General features: G+C 41.8%; 1 protein-coding gene across 3 annotated transcripts in view; it reads left to right on the top strand.

The window, feature by feature from the left end:
• ppp2r3b (protein phosphatase 2, regulatory subunit B'', beta) overlaps nucleotides 1-22997 on the top strand; it is a 159203-nt gene extending 136206 nt beyond the window's left edge. For all 3 annotated transcript variants that reach the window (XM_070892498.1, XM_070892499.1, XM_070892500.1), the window contains 7 exons: nucleotides 12-60; nucleotides 2012-2101; nucleotides 4740-4915; nucleotides 6238-6356; nucleotides 8146-8255; nucleotides 18246-18303; nucleotides 21672-22997. In XM_070892498.1, the coding sequence (XP_070748599.1) occupies nucleotides 12-60; nucleotides 2012-2101; nucleotides 4740-4915; nucleotides 6238-6356; nucleotides 8146-8255; nucleotides 18246-18270 (569 nt within the window). In that variant the 3' untranslated portion in view covers nucleotides 18271-18303; nucleotides 21672-22997. The remainder of the gene's footprint in view (nucleotides 1-11; nucleotides 61-2011; nucleotides 2102-4739; nucleotides 4916-6237; nucleotides 6357-8145; nucleotides 8256-18245; nucleotides 18304-21671) is intronic.
• The last annotated feature ends 218 nt before the right edge of the window (nucleotides 22998-23215 follow it).

Here is a 23215-nt window from a genome sequence, read left to right as displayed (position 1 = left end):
TTTACTTTCAGCGATATCGGGTAGAATGATAGAAAGAATCTTCTCCGGAGCAGTTACGAGGTAAAGCTTGCAAATCTTTTTAGATTCAAGTCAAGAGAGCAGTCCAACAACAATTTGCATTTATATAGTTGCTTTAAAATAAAATGTCCCAAATATTACTTTATCGCGAGTAGCTGTAGAACAACTTTTATGATCGCATTTCTTTTACAATTTTGGCAGTCCTTAGATCTGCATTTTGTTCTAAAACAGAGCACTGATTTTTAATCAAACCCCCTATTCAATGATAAAATTAAAGATTCTCCTATTTTCATGGGGCCTGAAAACCTATAATCCCATTCCACCACGTAACTGTGACTGAGCAGCACTTTTGTCCCACCAAGAACCCAGTTGCTAACTGATCTCCCCAGAGTTCCAGGGTTGAGGCAACTTGCATACTGCCAGTGGGTGCCCGAGCTAATAGCGGTGTGTCTTGGCTGCCTGTTAGGCGGGTGGGGGTTAGGGAAATGCAAGGAATTATCGACCCCTCTATGGTCTGAGTTTTCCAGATCATGAACCTGGCCTGAATCACTTTTTTTCTCCGTCTGCCTCATTTCTTCTGCACGTCTGTATCTTTTTGACATTGAGGAGGCAGGAGAGGGTGTAAGAGCAGGCTCAGCGGGATTACATCATCCCGTCTGTACCACCACCTCCTCGTGCCAGCCGCAAGAGGTGTCCACAGTGGTGCTTGTAACAGTCAGCATTGCTTTTAATTTTTGAATGTAATCCAATGCCTCTGGAGGCGAAAACTGTCTTGGGAGTGTTAAAGTATTTCAGGAGTTTATACTAATCTTTACAGTCAGGGGAAGGGACAAAATAATTTGATGGGGGGGCGGAAGAAATTTCCCCCTTCTTTAAAGCCTGTTACTGCCTCTAACGGGGCAGTAAGGCCTTTCTGCCTGGGAGCAGGCGGCGGGGCCAACCTATCCTGAATTGCCCCCGGGCCAGGGGTGGCAGGAACGGGTTTTTGCTGCGCCCTGTGTTTCCGACCCGCCAGGAATGATGACCTCTTTTCCGCCCCGCAGGGGAAATTTCCCCGTGGGTGCACGGCCTTCGGCAGTCGGTGCCACTGACAGATTTCCATGGCTGGGAGGCCCTGCCCTTAAAGGAGAGAGCGCACCGCCGCGCTCGGCATTTTGTTTTAATTATCGGCCAACTCCTAAGTCGGCCCTACAATGGCTTCCGCAGATTCGGCCGGGCCGCCAACAGGCAGCCCAGCACAGCACCTTGGGTGCCAGGCCCAGTGGGCTCCACGTTGGCCTTGCAGCGTCCCTCCACTTTAAGTGATGTGGTCACCACCCCGCTCCCGTGCAAACCTACCCTACACTGCCTCAAACAGCAGGAGGCGGTGTCCGAGTTAAAGAGCTGAATTTTCCAGTTCTTCCCTCTGACTCCCGTCGGGCAGTAAATTACCTCATAATTCCCCAATTTCCCGCTGAAGGCAATTTCGGCCCCTTTGTGTTCTTTAAATTGTAATCCTTTTTAAATCTACGAGCTCTGATATAAATGGACGGTCCACTCAGTAACTGCAATGACTTTTTTTTTCTTTCACACCCTCATTATGCAGTTGCTTCACTCAGGGTTTTAAATGTTTATCTGATATCTGCGGAGTGTTGGTATGTTTAACTGTTTGTTTGAAAGTTCCCATTTGTGCGAATCCTTTAATCTGATTGCATAAAAAAATAGAGTTGCTTGCCCTGTTCACTGGACGTCCCAGATGCCCCGTTTGCCTCACTGCAACATTATCAGCTCACGCTTGTAGCAACTTGTCATGCAAAAATTTGCACGGACATGTCTGACTTACGGCAAACGATGTTTGATGCCCTCTCTCAGCAAATTATGGGCCGATATTAAATAATGTTTCACAACAAGAAATTGGTGCTGCACATGACCCGTGCAAGAAGAAATTATTCATATAAAGTTGTAAATGCAGCGAGTTCAGCACTAACTTAAAAATCTGCTGCTTAATTTACAGGCACAAAAAAGCTCCAAAAGACAGAAAAATTGGTTATGCAGACTTTGTGTGGTTTTTGATTTCAGAAGAAGACAAAACGACGTCAACCAGGTGAAAAATCTGTGTGTGTGTGATGACAAAGGTTGCAATTGATCACATTTTCTTTTACAGAATTTTTAACTGAAGGAGAATAAAATGTGAGGCTTGATCGTTTTTAAAGCATCCCAACACTGAGCGTTGGATGCAGTTACAGTATTTTAATGAGACTTTGTATCTGGACTTACTTACGAAGTATTCCAGTTTAAATATTTATAAATCGAATAATACAAACCTTATTTCCTTCCCCATTAAGAAGATGTTGATCTTATTTATGTGTTAGAGCAGCAGCGTCTATTTTTCTACTTCATTTCTTTGGCTTGATCTGGATTTATTATCCTACAGTCATTAAGAATTGTTTATTTGCATAAATTACAATAAAAAACAAACACATGGGAATTTAAAATATATTGAGAACTCAATTATTGGCCATATTGGCGAAGACTTCCTTGGAAGATGATAGAAACTGGAGGCAAATTGAGCTTCTATCGAAATGAGTGCACTGATTAGTTGTTTGGTGAATTGAGAGGCTGCTTATAAGGAGGAACATATATATTCTTTCTTTCAGAATCTTTTAATGTTCTCAAACTAGCAAAAGACTTGAAAAGAATGCAAGAGAATATAAGAAGCTCTTCCACTCACTTGAATAGCTGACCACTGTACAGTTCTTCCCCTTTTGCATGTGCAAATAAGGGGCCTAACTCCTATTTTAAGCCCCCACTGAAAGATTGGTTTCCCCTGAGGCTGTATTCAGTTAAACCATGCAACAAGGTAGGTTTTTGAAATAAACTCAATTGAATGTGGAGCTCGCGAGGAACAGAAGCGCTCCTTCTGGTCCCACATTTAAAGAACGTGAGCTGCCGCTTCTTCCATCTCTTTTGCCTCCCTGATCACCAGCATGCCCCCCCCACCCCCTCCAATCACCAGTGCCGCCCCCCCCTGATCTCCAATCTCCCTTCCTCTCTGGCCTCTAATCCCCCACACGCCAGAATTTCTACCTCTAAATGTTATGCATCAGCTGCATATTGTGGCAGCAGAGCATCAGAACTTGGTCGATAGAGACTCCAGCAGTAGCACAAGAATTTTAATTTCAGGGACAGTGCAGATATATTTTTAGCAGCCCTTTGACTAAAATCATTGATCATCAGCCCTTAATCAGCACAATTAGCAACCATTTAACAAAAAACATTTTGACCTATACTGGTGCTAATCTGCATGTTTTAATAGGCTGCGCAAATTAGTCTAAACCAGATGAAACGATTGTATTAATTATATAATAGTCAACGCTCAGAGGTTAAATCACTAAAAGCTGGTGCCCCAGGTACAACAAGTAATTAAAAGGGCTAATGGAATATTGGCCTTTATCTCAAGAGGGTTGGAATTGAAAAGTGATGAAGTTGTACAGAATCTTGGCCAGACCCCATCTGGAGCACTATGTTCAGTTTTGATCACCGAACCTCAGGCAAGATGTATTGGCCTTGGAAGGTGAACAGCACAAAGTGTTTCATAAACTTGGCTTGTATTCCCTTTAGTTTAGAACATTGAGAGGCGATCTATCAAGGTGTTTAATATGATAAAGGGATTCGATAGGGTAGATGCAGATAAACGATTTCCTCTGGTGTGGAAGTCCAGAACAAGAGAGCATAATCTTAAAATTAGAGCGAGGCCATTTAGGAGCAAAATCAAGGAGCGCTTCTTCACACAAATAGTAGTGGAAATCTGGAACTGTTCCCCCAAAATACTGTGCATGTTGGGACAAGTGAAGCTGTCAAGACCGAGATTGATATAGTTTTGTTTGGTGAGGGTATCCAGGAGTATAGAACAACGGTGAGTAAATGGAGTTTGAGGTACAGATCAGTCATGATCTAACTGAATGGCAGACCAGGCTCAAGCGGCTGAATGGCCTACTCCTGTTTCTATGTTAAAGCTACTCCTGCAATGCAGTCAAGCAACAAAAAAAAACATGCGCATAAGTGCGAGTTCAAATAATGGTGGATAATCATAGTTTAATTGTGCAAAAATACAAAATGCTAGAAAGGCACTTGAAGGTTGGTAAACATCCTAAAGTGCAAGACGGTTTAATGTTTTAGGTGGGACTGTTGTGATGAAGGCTTCTTGAATTAACTTGCCTATCTTTCAGATGCTGCATGACCTGCTATGCCTTTTCAGCATTTGTCTTTGTCATGTAGAAGGATTTTGTACTAAACTAACGCCTACAGTTCCTATTATAATGACCCATTTTTGTGCACATCTGCCATAGCTGCTTTGTAACCTGCCAGTAAAAGTTTCTGAGGAGGAAGCTACCTGCTCAGAATGGAGGGAGGGAAAGGGAATGTGTAAAGAGAAAGTGGGATAATGCATGGGATAATTAACTGGGATCAGCATTAATTTAAAAGCAGTCGGAAGTGATGCACTTGTGTTGGCTTCGAGCTAGATCTACAACGATGTTTTAAATAACCTGAGGTTCTACATTCAAATTAAAATATGCCAGCAGTTGCTTCTATTTAGATTTTTCTATCTTAGAATGTTAGAAAAGCCATGCTGAGAAAAGACCCATCGAAACTCATTTCATCTTGTATCTGTTGTGCATGCTGGCATCTAGTTTTACCTTTAGTGACTTAATGCCCTTATCTATTGTTTTCCGCCCTGACAGTATTGAGTACTGGTTCCGCTGTATGGACCTTGATGGAGATGGTGTGCTGTCTATGTACGAACTGAACTATTTCTACGAGGACCAGTGCAAAAAGCTAGAGTGCATGTCTATTGAGCCATTGCCTTTTGAGGACTGCCTTTGTCAATTGCTTGATCTTGTTAAGCCAGAATGTGAAGGTAATCATTCAATAGTAACCTAAATTCAAAGTCCAATCCTGTTTGTGGGTTTGATGTAAATACTTCTGTTTCTTCAGCTTACAAAGTAAACTCTAATATGAAGCTTTTATTATTGCCTACATGTATGATGCATTCAGTAACATTGTGTTGACTTCTGGTCCAAATTCTGTTGGATTGAAGGAGATAAAGGTTCTCTTTGTGTTTGTGTGTGCTCACTTGCTCATCAGTTTGCAGGATATCTGTGCTGCATGATATCTTTCCGCCATTGTCGACATTGATCTTTCCAACTCCGCTGTTCAGTAGTTGGATGAAGAGTAAAACTTCTTCCACTCTTCAATTTCAGGATATCTCAGCAAGGCTGTAATAAGGATGCTATAACCAGACTCAGCAGTTTCCTGCTCTTAATTGCTATCCTATAACTCTTGCAGAAAGTGTGCACGAGTGGATGGCTATTTTAGATTTAATATTACTGCAGTTTGAGTAGCTTTTCATCACAGTAATATAATACAGTATTAGTGTTTGTTTCAGCATCATTGCAAAAGCTGAGAACTAGTAAAACCAGCTGACCGAGCAAGACTGTTATTTGTATGAACCTGCAAGCAGTCTGAGGGTCAGATTTGTTTTAACTTAATCTCATAACTATCCAAGTGATATTACCTAAATGTTATTGTGTAGGCAATGCAAAATGAAATCCGTACATTCATAAATATTTTTTCTTGCTAATTTTCCCCCGCTCCTCCATTTAACCATCGGGGAATCGCAGCCGAACCTGACCCTATCCACGCCTGAAGTTTATGTGTTTGAACTTTCCAGTTGGGGTCACTGGACAGCAATCTAGAAATGGTGACCTGGTTGCTTTCTCCTCCCCACCTCTATTCCAAGTGTACCATGTTGACTGTAGTATGCCTGTTGCCACCTTGTTGAGATCCAGTAACTCCGCACACACCACACCGGGGGCAATTCAACACTTCCTTCTGGCACTCCCTGGGAAAACTTTGAGCCACCTGGAGAGCATAAATAAAAGTATTTAACTTGGTGGTCGTGCCTTTTGTTGCCTAGGTCCCAAGCTCTGGAACTCCCTGCCTAAACCTCTCCGCCCCTCTACTTCTCATTTCTCCTTCAAGACGCTCCTTAAAACATACCTTGCCTGCGCTAATTTCTACTTATGCGACTCAGTGTCAAATTTTTATCTCGCAATACTCCTGTGAAGCGCCTTGGGACATTTCACTACGTTAAAGGCGCTATATAAATACAAGTTGTTGTTGAATTGTCAAAATGAGGTCGTCATTTCTATGAAATTAACTGACCATTTATTTACACAGGAAAAATCACACTACACGACCTAAAGAAATGCAAGATGGCAAATGTATTTTTTGACACCCTTTTCAACATCGACAAGTATCTGGAGCATGAGCAGAAGGACCCATTTTCTATGCAGAGGGTAATTGTTATATTTATGATGCTATAGCACTTTCCTCTACACTACATACCTCAACTTATCTAAACATATCCATAAGGATATAGATTCCACTTAACCTGCATGAAGCAAGACAAACAATCAAAACTATAAAGAGAGTTTCCAGTACTGCGTCCTCATCAGCACTGACCACCATAGGATCTTGCCATCTGTCAGTGGCTTCAGTTTGGTAATCACTTGAAAAGACCAGGTTTAGGGATGAAACTGGCAATGCTTAACACTCATCCCTATGACTCTTCGCGGCACCACTCCCAGGCTGTCACTATGCAACACCAGTCTCGGATTGAGGTCATCCAAAGCTCGGCAGCCCGTGTCCTAACTCGCACTCTGGCCCATTCACCCATCACCCCTGTGCTTGCTGACCTACATTGGCTCCCGGTTAAGCAATGCCTCGATTTTAAAATTCTCATCCTTGTTTACAAATCCCTCCATGGCCTTGCCCCTCCCTATCTCTGTAATCTCCTTCAGCCTTACAACCCCCCCTAGAAAGCTGCGTTCCTCAAATTCTGCCCTCTTGAGCATCCCTGATTATAACTGCTCAACCATTGGTGGCCGTGCCTTCAGCTGCCTGGGCCCTAAGTTCTGGAACTCCCTCCCTAAACCTCTCTGCCTATCTACCTCTTTTTCCTCCTTTAAGATGCTCCATAAAAGCTACCTCTTTTGACCTGCCCTAATTTCTTCTTGTGTGGCTCGGTGTCAAATTTATTTGTTTTGCCTTATAACACTGCTATGAAGCACCTTGGGGTGTTTTACTACATTAAAGGCGCTACATAAAGACAAGTTGTTGTTGTGGCATCATTGCACTGTCAGCATTAATGGAGACCACCTGGCACTACATTACACTGATGACTTCTTGGCACTGAGGAGACTTTGCCACTAGTCCAGTATCTCTGGAACAACTGTGACTTTATGCTGAGCCTCGTACCTCTGAATCCGCTGCCGCAGGACCAATAGGAGTACGATGTACTTGTAGGCATAAACACCCCTCTTGTGAAAGTAGACATTTACATTTGGGAAGAATCCCTTACCCCGTTGGCCCTATCCATTCTTGAGCGAGCCTCCAGGTCTGAGGAATGTACAAGCTCCTTCTCTGACGTAAGATTAGAGGAGAGAATCGCTGCTCCCTCATCCCCATCATTGCAGTAATGGGCATCTTTATCACATACTGATGGTCATCCTAATTCTCTTTTTAGGATCAACTATTATGAGTCACCATATTTCAAAGGCAGACCTGGGGTTCTACTCCAGGTATTTTAGTTCCCAGGAACTCAGTGGGTGAACGGGAAATCCACCTGACCTTGGACTTTAGGGTCCATTTATTTTCTTAAAATGTTGTTATTCTTGATAGCTATTTTATTTGAAGACAAGATTTAAAAAATAATCATATAGCTTTTTCACATAACTGGAAAGACCAGCAAAGCATTTCAAACCAATAATAGTTAAAGGTTTTTTATTTTACAAGGTTTCTAAAAAGTGCTAAGCGGAATTTCCAATTTCCCAAATAATATTGGATCAGAGCATACCCGATTATATCTTAAGATGCCTAAGCAAAAGTGTCTGTCAATTGAGTAACTTTACAATAGCTGACATCAATGATCAGTGCAGAGGAGATTACAGACCAACAATTAAATTGCGTGCAAAGTATGGGCAAATTTTGTAATAACCTGTTTTTAAAGTTGCGTGCATATATGTGCGCAGTCATACTAAACACAACACTTGTGACACCTCGACAATTGCAATCTTTCCTTTGCAGCAAGATGTGGAGAACGATGGACCAGAAATGACCGACTGGGAGAGGTACGCTGTAAATGAGTATGAAAACCTGGTGGCTGAAGAAGCAGCCAATGAAAACTGGAACGATGGGTAAGAGACTGCTGATTAAAGAAAGTTACGGTCTTGTTTTGCTCAAGGGGTGTTTGAAAACTAACTGACCTTTTCAGATTGACCTCGTATTCCCATAGTTGCTATTTCCAAACACTATACCCCTTCTCCTATCGCTCACACAGACATGGTATAGAAGTACTGACCTATAGCTCGCTTTTATCCCCTCATATAGGTACATAAGAAATAGAAGCAAGAATAGGCCCTTCGACCCTGCCCCACCATTCAACAAAATCATGGCTGATCTCCCTCAACTCCACCTTCCCGCGCTATTCCCATATCCCTTGACGGTAGATGCAGGGAGGATGTTCCCCCTGGCTGGGAAGCCTAGAACCAGGGGGTCACAGTCTCAGAGTAAGGGGTCCGCCATTTAGACCTGAGATAAGGAGAAATTTCTTCACTCAGAGGGTGGTGAATCTTTGGAATTCTCTCCCCCAGAGAGCTGTGGGGGCTCAGTCATTGAATATATTCAAGACAGAGATCAATAGATTTTTGAATATTAAAGGAATCAAGGGCTATGGGGATAGTGCAGGAAAGTGGAGTTGAGGTAGAAGATCAACCATGATCTCATTGAATGGTGAAGCAGGCTCGAGGGGCCGAATGGCCTACTCCTGCTCCTATTTCTTATGTTATGTTCTTATGATTCCCTTAGTATCCAAAAATCTATCGATCTCTGTCTTGAATATACTCAACAAGTGAGCATCCACAGCCCTCGGGTAGAGAATTCCAAAGATTTACCACCCTCTGAGTGAAGAAATTTCTCCTCATCTCAGTCCTAAAAGGCCGACCCCTTATTCTGAGACAATGCCCTCTAGTTCGAGATTCCCCAGCCAGAGGAAACATCCTCCCAGCAGCTACCCTGTCAGCTCTTGAAGAATTTTATACATTTCAATGAGATCACCTTTCATTCTTCTAAATTCTAGGGGAATATAGGTATGATTTTTAGAATTGATTGTTTTTAAATAAATGTTGTGATTAGGTAGATCATATTCTATAATTTTTGAATTAAGCAATGCGAATAACACAGCAAAGTGCAATGCAATACAATGTGAATTATCAGATCATTTGAATTGTGTGACTAAACAGAGAAGTAGATTACTTATTACTCAGCCTGAAGTAAGAATGGATTTTGCCTACTGATAGAGCTTATAGGTACTGTTTGCCCATTACATTTTAAAACCAAGTTTGAATCCAATTTGAATGGATAGTAAGGAAAACCTTATTAAAATTGCTGAAACTTTTCCAAATGAGAAACTTGCAGCACAGAAGGAGGTCATTCGGCCTTTCATGCCTCTTTGAAAGAGCAGTCGTGCTTAGTCCCAAATCTCCGCTTTTTGTCCGTAAACCTGTAGCTTCCTCCTCCTCCTGAAGTACCTGTCCACCTCCCTTTTTAAAATTATTTATGGATTCCACTTCCACCACCTTTTTAGGTAGAGCATTCCAAATCCCGACAACTATTTGAACGAAAAAAAATGCTGGCATATTCTACTCCGAAAGCCAGCTTTTGTTGATTGCTGATCGCTAAGCCCATAGGGATAAAAACTTTAAAAAATGTTACCCAAAGGTAAAATGAGGATAGATAGTGGAGTAGAATGTGTACAGCATTGTAATGTTGTACAATGTTAATGGATATCCAAGCTTTAGATAAGCTGCTTAGTATTGTAGTCATGTAGAAATCGAGAAGAGCTGTTTTTGGTCCAGTTTCCAAAATCTCTTGCACAATACCCTAATGCTTCCAGGGAAGACCATGTGAAGCAGGGAGTCATAACTGTTGATTAAAACTGCTGCTAATATAGTCCAGTCATCATTATAGGTGGTCCCTCGAAGGAGGATGACTTGCTTCCACGAGAGTTCAAAGATGTTTCAATGAAGGACCTGCTTTTCCAGTCCTGAACTTCAATTGAAGGGGTGGAAGGTGCAGGTGCCTGTGCATGGATTTTTTTAACGTGTGATGACCATTGCACATCAGCCACCACATGGGTTCGACAGAGCTAGGCCTTTATCCAGTGGCAAGGGTTGAACCAGGACGACTGGAGACCAGGCCACCATTGTAGCACAATTTACAAAATACAAAGGCACCCCTAGTACTTCACACTTTAAACATAGGAAAGAGGAAATGGGGGAAATACAGTTTCTGCTCAGCAGGGACTGCAGAAGCAGAGGAAACAAAAGTCTGGGAAATGCAAAGAGAAGAAATCTAAACAAAATAGCGAATCTGATACTGAGAAAACACTTGCAGAGTGGAAGTTAGCAATCACTGTGGTCACATGCTTTGACTTGCAATTTGCATTTCCTATCCATGAAAAACGGTGAAAATACATTATTTGTGTTGGAAAAGTCGCACATAACCAGAAACGTTCAATGCGAATGTAATTCAACAAACTGGAAGTTTGAGGGTCTTGCCCATATTTTACATCTGTTTCTCTGCTGATCTTACTTTTTGAAAATCCTCCATTGACCACCATTCATGAATTCAGTATGGATTTTAGAAGCAATTTGGTCATATCTTACAAATCTACAGAGATTCCCTGAGGAGGTCACTAAATTGGTTGATGAGGGCCTTACTTGGATTACCACATGATGTCGGACAACGTTTCACATACGAGACTTAGAAAGATTAGGGCTCATAGAATTTACAGCAAATTGCCTAATTGGACTGAAAATTGTTTTAGCAATAGAATGCTGGAAGGGGTGATAAATGGAAAAAGCTCAATTGGGGTTAGTGTTGCAGTGGAGGTCTGCAGGATTCTGCCCTAGTTCCTTTACATTTTGCAGTACCTGTATTTATAAATAAGAGTACCGGTGCCGTACTAAGTGCTGCATCATTAAAGATGCCAACTTTCAGATGAAACATTAAACCAAGGCCCCGTTTGCCTGTTCAGGGACATGTAAAAAAATGCCAGGGCACTATTTGAAAAAGAGCAGGGAATTATTGTGATGTCCTGACCAACGTTCTTCCCAGCACCACTAAAACAGATGAACTGCTCATTCATGCATTTGCTGCTTATGGGACCTTGCTGTATGAGAATTGGCTGTTGTATTTGCCTATAGAACACTGACTGCATTTCAGAAGTAATCCAAATGTCCTGATTCAAAGAATATTCAATGCTGCATTCTACACCCCAAATGAGTCTGGAAGATTGAGCGGCACAGTTAGTGACTCGTTAACCATCTTGAATGCCAGTGTGCACTACAGAAATTCTGACAATACTGTATTTAACCAGTTATCAAGTGACTCATGTGTTCAGCTTGTTTTAAATATTTTGGGAGTGGAATTGGTCTTCGGCGACAGCGTGTTGTCGGCAGTCCGTTTTACACCCTGATTAATCATTTTCCCCATTGAAATCCATGGAAAAGAAAATCGGGTGGAGTGTAAAGCGAGCGGTCGACTCGCTATTGACGGTTTTGCACTAACACTATAAAGACCAATTTCATGCCAATTATTTCTGTGACCATGTGGGACTCCATGTTGACCATTACATAACTAGTTAAAATCTGAAAAACTATAGAAAAATACAGCGTGGAGCTACCTTTTTATTCTTGCCTTCTGTGTCAAACTTTTCTGTTTTTCCCCAAGTGTTTGCCTGCCTGCCTACCAATCTCCCTGCTTGGTGTCTTGTGTGCACGTTTGGTTCATTTCCAATTAAAATCTTCATTTTCCCAACAATTGTGAGAAAGAGGCTAGGAGTAGTAGTACTAATTCAGATGAGGTTAAGGGCTTGAATATGCATTGACCATGTAGTTGGAATCTGTTCTGCCTCAATTTCTTGTCCTGTGTTCCTACTTGTACATTACATGCTGCAACAAATTTTAAATCGAATCATTCATTTCAGATGAGATTAGGTCCCAAGCGACGGTATTAAAATATTGACTGCATTACTGTCTGAAATTCAAACTTTTCTTTAAATTAAATTACCTTCATCGTACACAATTCTTCTACCGTCTGAATTATAACAAAAACTGTGACAGCATGCTTTAGCAATGAGTTGGAGATATTAGTTTATTCTGACTTTTTGTATTGGCCTGAATGTCTGCCTCATTGCTTACTGTTTGTGTGTCCTTGGTTAATTTCTAATTAAATTAATTTTCTCAGAAATTGTGAGAAAGAGGCAGGAATAATTCTATGCTAGTTGTGCATAATAATTACTTTCCATAAATTTGAAATTTCAGTTCAGCTACTTGCCATAGTGGTGGATGATTCAAAAAGCCGTACATATTGCTTCCGGGGTATTCTTGTACATCATTGTTTCGGTATTGCAGTTTGATATTTGCCCCCTTTTTTATAATGAAGTGCAGCACGAGGCAGATGATAACAGCAGTGTGACACTGGTCATGTAGTGCAATTTAAGGTGGTTAAAAAGGAGGAGAAAAATGTAATCCCACTGCTTTCAAAGCCATGACCACTCCATTTATAAATGTTACAAGTTTTTACACACTTTTTGAGGTCAAAATGTATAGCTTCCCACCATGTTAATTTGAATATCCCAATTAAACTGTTGAGTACAATGCGGGCCAGATTTTCCCATCAAAATGACGGTGAGGCTAATGGTGCTCGCCGTTATTTATGCGTAAATGCTACAGCAACTTCAGGCGAGGAGCAGATGCGTGGTTACATGCCCATCTAGAAAAGTTGCTGTCAGAGTTGAGCCGCTCAGCTGTTAACCTTCGCGAAAACAGCATCTCGCTGTCTGCCTCGCCATTGACATGGATTGAATGGTGTGAGGTTGCTGTATTTGTGCGGTGGATACCAACTAAACCCACAGCAGATATTTAGGGCTAGAAATTAGTAGTGTAAGTACCCTTTCAATGGCGTGAGAATTGTTAATTACTGCCAGTCAAATTCTCTGGCACTGAAAATTAACTATTGCAAGAAAAAACCTTCAGGTTTAGAATTTTTCAGGGAGGTTTTAAAAATGTCAACAACAAAAAATGCAACTCTTTTCCTTTCTGTGTGTTTCTCTCTCTCTCTCTCTCTCTCTTAATCCTATCTTTCTTTCCCCTCTTGTTCTCTTTATGTATCTGATTTGACATTGATTTCACCCTCTCTAATTCAATCTCCTTCTCAGTCCTTCGTGTTTATTTCCAAAACTTGGTTGCCCTGTTCACTCAGGCCCCAGATGCCCTGTTTCCCTCGCTGCGCCGTTATCAGCTCTCACTTTCAGCAACTTTGCAGGCAACAGTTTTTTGAGTTGTAAGTTGCAGATGTCGTTCGATGCCCTGCTACTGCAAATTCTGACCCAATAGAAATGAAGCACAAGGTTTTACTGCCACCTTGTGAGCTAAATGAAGCAACAGTCAAATAGATGATCAGTGTGAGCTTAGAATCATCGAATCGTGCAGCACAGACACTTAAACAAACTGATTTTTAATGAACCTTACGGGTGTTTAGAGAGAGTTTGCTCTTTCCACCAACTTGGTCCTTTTTTACCTATTCCACACCGTTTTTAAGATTACTTTTAAATGGTGAGTAGACCTAGTGAAATTATAATCAGTTGTAGTTGAAGGTAGAAATGTTCAAAGGGAAACAAAGCATTTTAAACTTGCACTCGAGGTTAATTAAAAAGGCTATACAAATGAAATACTCTTTATTGTCTTACCTTGATATAGTTCTTTATTGGTGCTTTGGGTAGATCTGAGCCTCTGGCCTTTCAGCACAAGTTCACTCATCCAAATGGAGGCACTGTAGTTTGCTAAGATCAGGTGATTTTTGGATTTGTTTTTAATTGGCTTTTTTTTGTCTGAATTAGAAACCCTTGTCTTCTGCTGTTTTGTTTTTTGAAAGCTTGTGCATCTGCACTGATTTGGATATTGTAGAGTTGTACTTTAGTTCTATGGACATATAGTGCAATCTCATTGGTTGGCGTCAGTGTCTCTAGGCAATGGCTATATTGGTATTTGGAGTCCCTGCTTATTTCTACAGGTGAAAACAAAGGTTCTTCATCAAATTAAGGCTGTTGAGTGAGGAGAGTTAGGTGGGGACTATGGAGCAATCACCTGAATTAGTGTATAAAAACTTAAAGGGTCAGTTTACCTGAGAGCGATGAGGCAATTTCTATGTATGTAAGGTTGAGGGTGAAATTCATCCAATGTGAAAAATTGTATCTACAGAAATTAAGTTAACATTCTTGAAATCCAAATGTTTAACTCACTCTCAAATCCACATTCATTTAAATTTACTGAGTATTTTTTGTGAAATCTTCGGTCTTGCATGAACTTGCACAAAAGATTTGAAGTGGCATTTATGAATGAGCTTTGAATGGAGCTGGACTATATAAACTGTACTTGGCATTGTTGGGACTTTACTGAGAAAAAGCAACAACCTTAGTAGTAAAGTGCACTTTTCTCCCCCTCTAACCTCCTTCAGTAAAATGTGATTTCAAACACAGATTGTTACATATTTCAGGTTCCTCATATGAATGGTAATCTTTCAAATCAAGATGATGGTGGGACCTTGGAGGTTAGCTGGTTAAATGAGAACCTAACTCTTCTAGCTCTAACTCTTCAACCTATCTTCACTGCATGAACATGTCATAATTTCCTAAAACCTACCATGCAGGCCTCTCTTGCAGAACAGTAAAACCCGTGCTCATAATTGCATGTTTTTGTGGCATGCTTCTAACGCTGTCTTAACTAAATGCCTAATGCTTCCCCTCATGTGATTACCAAAGAGTTACAATTAATTGTATTTTTCACCGAGTGCAGAAAGCACTAGTTGGCAAAGGTTCATAAATGATGGAGGCAAATTGGAAGAAAAGAAAAATCAATTTGGAATATTCGGGGAGGATGCTACATGATATTGTGTATCTATATAATGAATGGTCTATCATCTTGTGCCATCATAGGCAGTCCCTCGAAGCGAGGATGACTTGCTTCCACGCCAAAAAGGGAATGAGTTCACATGTGTTTCAATGAAGGACCTAATATTCCAGATCCAGAACTACATCTTGGAGGGTGGAAGATGCCTGTGCTTGAATTTTTTTAACATGCAGTGGCCGTTGCACACCAGCCACCACACGGGATTGACAGAGCTAGGTCTTGGTTTAGTGGCAAGGATTACCCCAGACAACTGGAGACCAGCTCTGCTGCACGGACCGAGCGCGCACACATATAGCAGTGTGGGCTGGTCCATGTTGCCCCTGGGCCCTTGCCCCTTCTGGACCCCAGACTCACGCCTCTCCTGGGCCCCGGTCACTTCCATCTACAAACTCTTGCGCTCCTTCGCCCCTCCTGCTGTGCCTGTCCGCACTGCAATCAGCGACCTGACTTCGCAGCCGTCGCCCTCCTGCAGTGGTATGTACATCCACAGAGTCTCACCTGAAAGTGTGGCCACCGAGGTGTCACACCGCATAGAGGCACAAAGTACAAGACCAAAAAAGATTCTGCTGTCATCTGACTGGACCCAAAAACAAGTCCCTTCAAAGCATAAGACATCGAATTCTAATTGACACAAAAATAACTATCTGCTAAATTACCAATCAAATCTCCACTGGCTATATGTGAATGAATCAAAAGGAGCAAGAAACCAGTCAGTCACCAAGTGTAACCAGCAGAAAATCAAATTCCTCTTTTAGTCTTCTAAGCTACCATTCACAAATTAGCAAGCCCCACAAAACCACTCGGTTGAATTGCTGAATTTCTATACATTGTCTTTGGCTGCCATTTTGAGATGATTGCATCATGGGAGTTGTAGTTTTTGCTCTGGTCCGGTGGGACGATAGTAGTCGCGGGACGATAGTAGTCGCAGGACAACCGGGCAAAGAATTTACAAATGACCGAGATACAATCGGCAGAATTTATTTTTTAAATGTCCATGTTCTATACTATTTTGAAGACGTTAAATTAAAATACTGAGCTAATGGTTGCGATATGTGTTTTTAAATTCTTTATTGGTGAAGGGGGATTAAATGTTTGCTCTGGGGCCAGAGGTAGATTCTTAAGGAATGTCTTGATGATGGCATTGGACATTATTGTCAGTCAACCAAGCTGTAATTATGGTGAATGCCAGGTATGGTCAGTGGAGACTCGAGGGTAGGAAAAGTTCACTGAACAAGTTCTACATCAACAACTTCAGCAAGAACTATAAATCCACTCTGGGAAGAAAACATCTTTTAGAATACTGTAAAATCTTGAAAAAGAAGGAAATTTGGGGGATAAGGGAAGAATAAACAATGAATATAATTGCACCTTAAACAAATACTGCAAATCCACTTTTGGTCGATCAAACAAAAATACCTTATGATATAAATAACTGGGAATAATTTTGGAGGGTATGAACAAACTGGGAAGAGTTTGCCTCTGAAGCAAATTTTGTAAGATAGTAAGTACATAATATTATGAATATTTATATCTGAGTTTCTTTAACACGGGGATTGGTACCCCAACAAATATTTACCAGTCCAGTCCTTAACCCCTTTCCTGTAACTCTTTGTCAAGGAGCTATCACGTATTTACATCCCAGCCTACAATCAGGAGTCTATCGATAAAAGAATGAGAACGAAGGACACCCAGAACTGCACTTGGCTTCTAAAATTGAATTGTGTCAAAACAACGCCACGTTTATCCTTGATTTTCAAAGATGCCTCCTCAATTTAATTGACCATTCTGAGTGACATATATTGGCCCTGAAATTGCGGTCCCCGTGACTGCATGCTCTCGGAGAACACCGTCGTAATCCATTTGAAAGGCCCCGCAATTTCCGGATTTCCGTGTGTGTTTGCGCATGTGTGAAATCCGGAACTTGTGCTCTGTCATGGTATGCCTTGGCAGATCATTTGAACTGCCTGAAAAATAGGTATTGCTGGCATAGAGTTGGGCTATTTGCCAACAACTGCCCAGCAATTGCCCATGCAACTCTTACAACTGGTAAAAGCAGATGCAGGCCCTGCTTTCATCAGCGTAAGGGTATATATAAGGCTTAAATAAAGCATTTAAAAAATTCCAAATTATGCACATACACCTTAAATGAGTTTATGCAAATATTGGCCCTGATTAAGACGTTTAAAATTATTTATCAAAAAATTAAAGTTTTATTGAGGTTGGTGCAATGCGGGAACTTATGAATAAAATTGCAATTCACTACATTTATATTTATTAGAATTCAGTAAATTGTATAATTATTTGGGGATTCCATTGCATATTATTAGGAGATTCCCTTTGTAAATGATTGCAATGGACTCCTCCTTTTGTTGTTGGAGGACCGGGCCCACGTGATCCCAGGGACACCTTCCGAACCGCCTGCGTCTCTGGGATCCGTAGGCCTTTACACTGCAACTCGTCACAGCCTGGGCACCTGGAGGCACTTTAAGAATTGTTTTGTGGGTCGGAAGCGTACTCCAGAGGTACGCCTCCCACCGCAATTTCTAGGCCGTTAAAAGAGTTCGTCTCTTTGGTGTTAAGCGCTTCACATAGTCACGTTCGTATCACAGATGATCACAGGTTATCGGAACTGCAGAATCCAGACCTTTCAGGTGGCAAATTCACTCCCCTAATTTCTCAGTCTCTTTGTAACATAGAGTTTTATGCTCTTCAGATAGGGAGTTGCACACTTGCCTCCTACTGAGCTATCTCTGTGTCTGTGGTCTTGATGGCCCATACTTTTCCAGTTTCTGTGAGAGTGCCTTGTTTCATATGAGTTCGCTTTTTAGCCTTTTGTTTTTTCATAGTTTAGTCTAGCTACTGATTGCATTTTGAGGACACATTTAAGGCAAATCTCAAGGCGTTGTATCTACTGTATCTGGTGTGTAATATTTTTACCTCGAGTCAGTTATATCATCTATTAGCTGGATTAAAGCAGTGAGTGAACCATGTCACGTGTAGGCTGCAGTGCGACTTGGTGAACATTCAGACAACCATTGAGAAGACCCACTAGTACTAAAGATGCAATTGTAAGATTTCTAAAGCTATAGTACCTTTTCATTTCTATACAAAAAAAAAATGGTAAAACTGACTGAAATTATTCCCTGTTGACTATAGGGACTCTGAATTATCTGACTACTAAAAGCCACAACTTTAAACAAAGAGAGATTTTAAGGTAAGAAAGCTCTTACAACCTTGTAAAGTTGTATTAATATATAATGCTAAAACACCCTCCTTTGGGTTGTACATTGTGTATCTTGCCCTTGATTTAAAAAAAAGACAATGTTCAACTGTTAAAAATGAAGGGCTGAATTAACTATCAGATCATTCTCCTCCCCCTTCAATTTTTAATGGCGGGGGGTGGGGGGGGAATTGCAGTTGGAGGCTTCCTTCGTACGAACAGCTCCGACCCCAAAAAAATCTGCGAAAGTACCTGGTGATCCCAGAGGAATGTAGGATTCTGGTCCGAGGTCTAGATTTGCTGCGCAGCACATGGGGCGATGTCTTGTTTGTACGTACATGCTGGAGTCATATGGGCCTGGACCCCAATCACTATGCAGTACAGGTTGGACCTCTCTGGTCCGGGACTCTCTGGTCCGGAAACATCCATGGTTCGGCATTAGTTGGGCCTGAAGGAGAGGAGGGTTTATTTTTTTTAAAGTTTCGCAGCCTGTGAGTTTGAAATGCAATCTCAATGAGTTTTGCAGTCTGAAGCTATCTGTGCCATCTCTGAGTGTGCAAGGCGCTGGTCGGGTGCTGTGCCGTGGGTCTGTAGCTTTAAACAGTGTTTCACAAAGCGGGCTCGGTTGCTGCTGGGGTGTGCATGTGGCGATTGGTTGGGAGCAGCTGTCAGTCAGTCAGTGAGTGTGTGCGTGGTTGCTGAGGGAGCCACCCACAGGCTGCCAGCGCGCCACACACACAAACTCTCTCTCTCTCTCTCTCTCTCTCTCTCTCTCTCTCTCTCCCACTCTCCTCCCAGGGATGTGTAGGATCTGTACGGGAAAAACCTTGATGGATCGGAAAAGCCAGTTTTCGGCACATGCACATCGCACGCCGAGAACCGGCTTTTGCGAGGCCTCACCGGGTGCGTGCGCACATGTTACAATTCCGGTGAGGCCACAATGTCAGGAAAGCTATGTCTGATTATGACTCAAAGGTAAAAGGAAACATTTTTTTTTAACTTTAACATTTGTACAAAAAAAAGAAATGAATCACCCTTTAGGAGCAGTAACTATCTTTCAGATGAAGATGTACTCTTATATATTATGTGTGTGCCACCAATCCAAAAAACGTAGCTTGGTTCATAGTACTAAAATGTGGAGAGTCTTGTGGTAAGCACTGCTTTCTATTCCTTAGCCTGATTCGCAAGAGATTTCTATTGGATATTCAAGTGTGTTTCAGTAAATAAAAAGTTAAAAATTCAGTAGTTACTGTTGAGATGCTCACATTTCAACAAGATGAACTTGCCTATATTATTTTCCTCACCTATGATGTCAAGTACATCTTCAAATAAAGAAATGGTACTGCTCCCATAAGGTCAGAAAATTGACTCCATTTAGATCCCCAAAGAACTCTTTTCTATCTGAACCAAATAAAAGGGGGGGGGGGGCGGTGAATGGGAAGGTTTGTTAAACAATCCTTTAACAATTTAATTTTAAAAGGTATCTCTAATAGAAACTCCTGCTTGAAATGAATGAGAGTACAATGCAAGAAATTGGTCCGTGGTGCTGCCAGATAACTTGCTTGTGATTGACTCTACTTTCTATGAGTAACCTGATTCTCAGTCTACTCATAATTAGTTACTATGGCCCCAAGTTTCGCCATGATTTGCTCCTGATTTTTAGGAGCAACTGGTGTAGAACGGAGTATCTTAGAAATCGGAATTCTCGCCATTTAGTTTGCTCCAGTTCTAGTCAGTTAGAACAGTTTCACTTTGGAACAGAATTTTTTTTTCAAAAGGGGGCGTGTCCGGCCACTTACGCCTGTTTTCAAAGTTTCGTCAGTGAAAACTTACTCCAAACTAACTTAGAATGGAGTAAGTGAAGATTTTTGTACGCTCGAAAAAACTTTAGAAAATCAGGCATAGGTTACAAATCAGGCGTAGGGAATGGGGGGAGAGGAGGTTTAAAGGAAAGTTTACAAACATTAAACACTTCAGTTTTACAAATAAAGAGCCATCATCAATAATAAATTATAAAAACATCAATAAATCAACCAATAAATCAATCAAAAAAATTAATAAATAATTTTTTTAGAAAATCAATAAATAAAACATTTTCTACTTACCGACTGCAGCACCGGGAGCCCTCCAACAGCATGCTGGGATATCCCCCCACCCCCCACCAGTTTGTCTCTGTCAGTGTCTCTATCTCTCTGTCTGTCTGTGTGTGTGTCTCATTTTCTGTCAGTGTCTATGTTTCTGACAGAGAGAGGAGGAGGGAGAGAGGGGGGGAGCAGAGGGAGGGATGGGGGAGGAGGAGGGGGAGGAGGGAGGGGGGGAAAGGAGAGGGGGGGGAAAGGAGATGGGGTTGGGGGAAAGACTAGAAGGGGGAGGGGGCAAAGACTAGAAGGGGGAAGGGAGGCTGAATGGGCCGGGCCTGGCCGGGCCCGAGACTTCGGGCAGGGCCCGTCCCCAGCACCAGATTTACAGGTAGGTGGCATTGGGTCGGGTCGGGGGGAGCGCGGGTCGGGGTCGCGGGGGTGGTGGGAGGGAGGTCGGTTCGGGTCGGGGGGAGGGAGGGAGAGGGAGGTCAGGTCGGGGGGAGGGAGGTCAGGTCGGGTCCAGTCGGGGGGAGCGGGAGTCGGGTCGGTGTCAGGTCCGGTCCGGAGACGGGGGGCAGGGAAGCGGGAGTCGAGTCGGGTCGGGAGGAAGCAGGAGCTGGCCGTGGGAGGAGCCTTATTCACGCAGCCCCAGTGAGGCCATTCGGCCAGGGCTAGGGGCTGCGTGCTTCGGCCCCTCCCACACAGTTTTGGGCGCCTGGAGCCACTGCACATGCGTGCCCACTGTAGCGCACATGTGCAGAGGTCCCGGCACTGTTTTCAGCGCAGGGACCTGGCTCCGCCCCCTATAGCTCCTGCGGCGCTGCGCCGAGGGCCAGAGGACCTGCAGGGAGCTGGAGAATCTGGAGGGTTTTTTTAGGCGCACTTTGTGGCGCGAAAAATGGGCGTCCAGGTCGGGACTGCGCCGTTCTAGGCGCGGCTCGAAACTTGGGCCCAATAATACACTAATATCCTGCCACTTATTCAATCTCATATTGTCTATGTACACTCCAAACAGCTGTAATTTGTAGGTGTTTATTGTATGGTTTAGCCATCAGTTTTGTTGAAGTAATTAGCAGAATTATAAAATGCAGGATGGGCTGTTTGATTTGAACATATTTAGAAGTAAGACAATGGTATCCAGAATATTTTTTACGGTTAGAGCGTAGCATTATTCTCTGACTACCTAATGTTGCTGTCTTCGTATTTATGTTTACTTGATGTGTTGTCCTCTCACGTATTAAAAGCAACATTTTACAACTTTTAATTTTCATTTTAATTTAGATCTTTTTGAAATGAGATTGATTCTGAATGTCAGCAGCTAAGAAATGAGTTGGGAAGCTGAATGGATAAGAAGATTCTGAAGTGCCCTGTGATTTGTTTGGAGTCTCTTTTAAAAAAAAAATATATATTGATGATTATGACGATGCTTTGTCAGTTTACGTTCACTGTTGCCAAATGTACTAGTCACACTCTGCAGCGGGTCTGCTTTAGAGAACTTTCAAAAACGAGCAACAAACTGGAATCGAGGTACTCCCCGCCCCGCCCCCCACCCCCCTCTCCCTGGTTGCCTTCAAGCAGTTAAGTTTAAAAATAATTTTTTCAACCCTCAAATTGCGAATTTTAGAGTTGGAGCAGTCAAAATTCTTCATCTCTCCAATTGTAAATTTTAAGATTGTTGTCAAGAATGGGAATTTACAATGGCACTTAAGTTAGAATTTGAAAGATGAAGGGGAAGGCACCCTTTACTCATTTCGTCAGGAGTGCAGAGTATATTCACTGTGTGGTCAGACATAGAATACCTGATTAACTCTGGAGCAAACACGATGTCTGGACAATTTCCTCACTGCAGTGACTGGAAGAGTAATTGGGTTCAAAGCTATTTGTTTTTTTTTTAATCTGTAAAAGGTGTTCTGCACTGGAGACACCTATTGTAGTTATAGTACTGGGACAAGACAGGTAAAGAGGTAATCTTAGTTTAACGGTTCTTTGTTCAGAAATAATGTTGGCAAACAATGTAACTGTATACAGTAATACCATAAAACTGAGATGCTTCTTGTAACTGTTGCTTGCTCGATGTGGTGGACAAATATGTGGAAGTTAAAGATAATAAGAGTATAGTTCTGCCTGTTTTTTGAACCCAAGTTGCTCTTGCATACTGTAGTGTTGCACCTGAAAACTTTGTTAATTGTGAACTTGCAGAAATCTGGACCACCTAAAAAGTTTGCAACATAATAATTACAGACACCTCTGGTGTCTTAAATTTTAACACATCATATTCCTGTTTGGATCAATTGTCACTACATTCCACAAGTACAAAAACAAATCACTCCGTTGATGTATGAACAGTTTGGAAGTTTCCATCTACACTTGCCCAGTGATTGCTCTGCACTGACCTTAACAATTAAATGTGCCTTATTTTTAAAGGGTAAGATTTTTACATACAAAATATTTGATAAATGAAATTTGACTGTAGCAAACTTGTCTTTAAGTTATTAGAATATGTTGTACATATTTAATACGTTTGTGTATAATTTCTTGATTTGTAGAGTCTTGCAGTGTATATTTGTGTTGTGGTGCTAAATCATACCTTTCAGTGTTGAGATCATGTTTCTGTGCATTTTCAAAATAAAATATTTAAAAGTTTTTTTCTCTCTTTAAAAATGTCTGATTTTAGCATCATCAGGGATACTGTGTTATTAATGCAAACCCAAAAGTGGTGTAACGGCACATTGGGCCTTAATTTGCAGCCCCTACAGATGTGTATGAGGTGCACACGTGCTCGTAGGGGCCATGCAAATTACGGGTTTAGGCATGCGCTGAAACCC

The sequence above is a fragment of the Pristiophorus japonicus genome, chromosome 10 (assembly GCF_044704955.1).
Source record: "Pristiophorus japonicus isolate sPriJap1 chromosome 10, sPriJap1.hap1, whole genome shotgun sequence".
NCBI lineage: Eukaryota > Metazoa > Chordata > Chondrichthyes > Pristiophoridae > Pristiophorus > Pristiophorus japonicus.
This window is presented reverse-complemented; position numbering and strand designations above follow the sequence as displayed.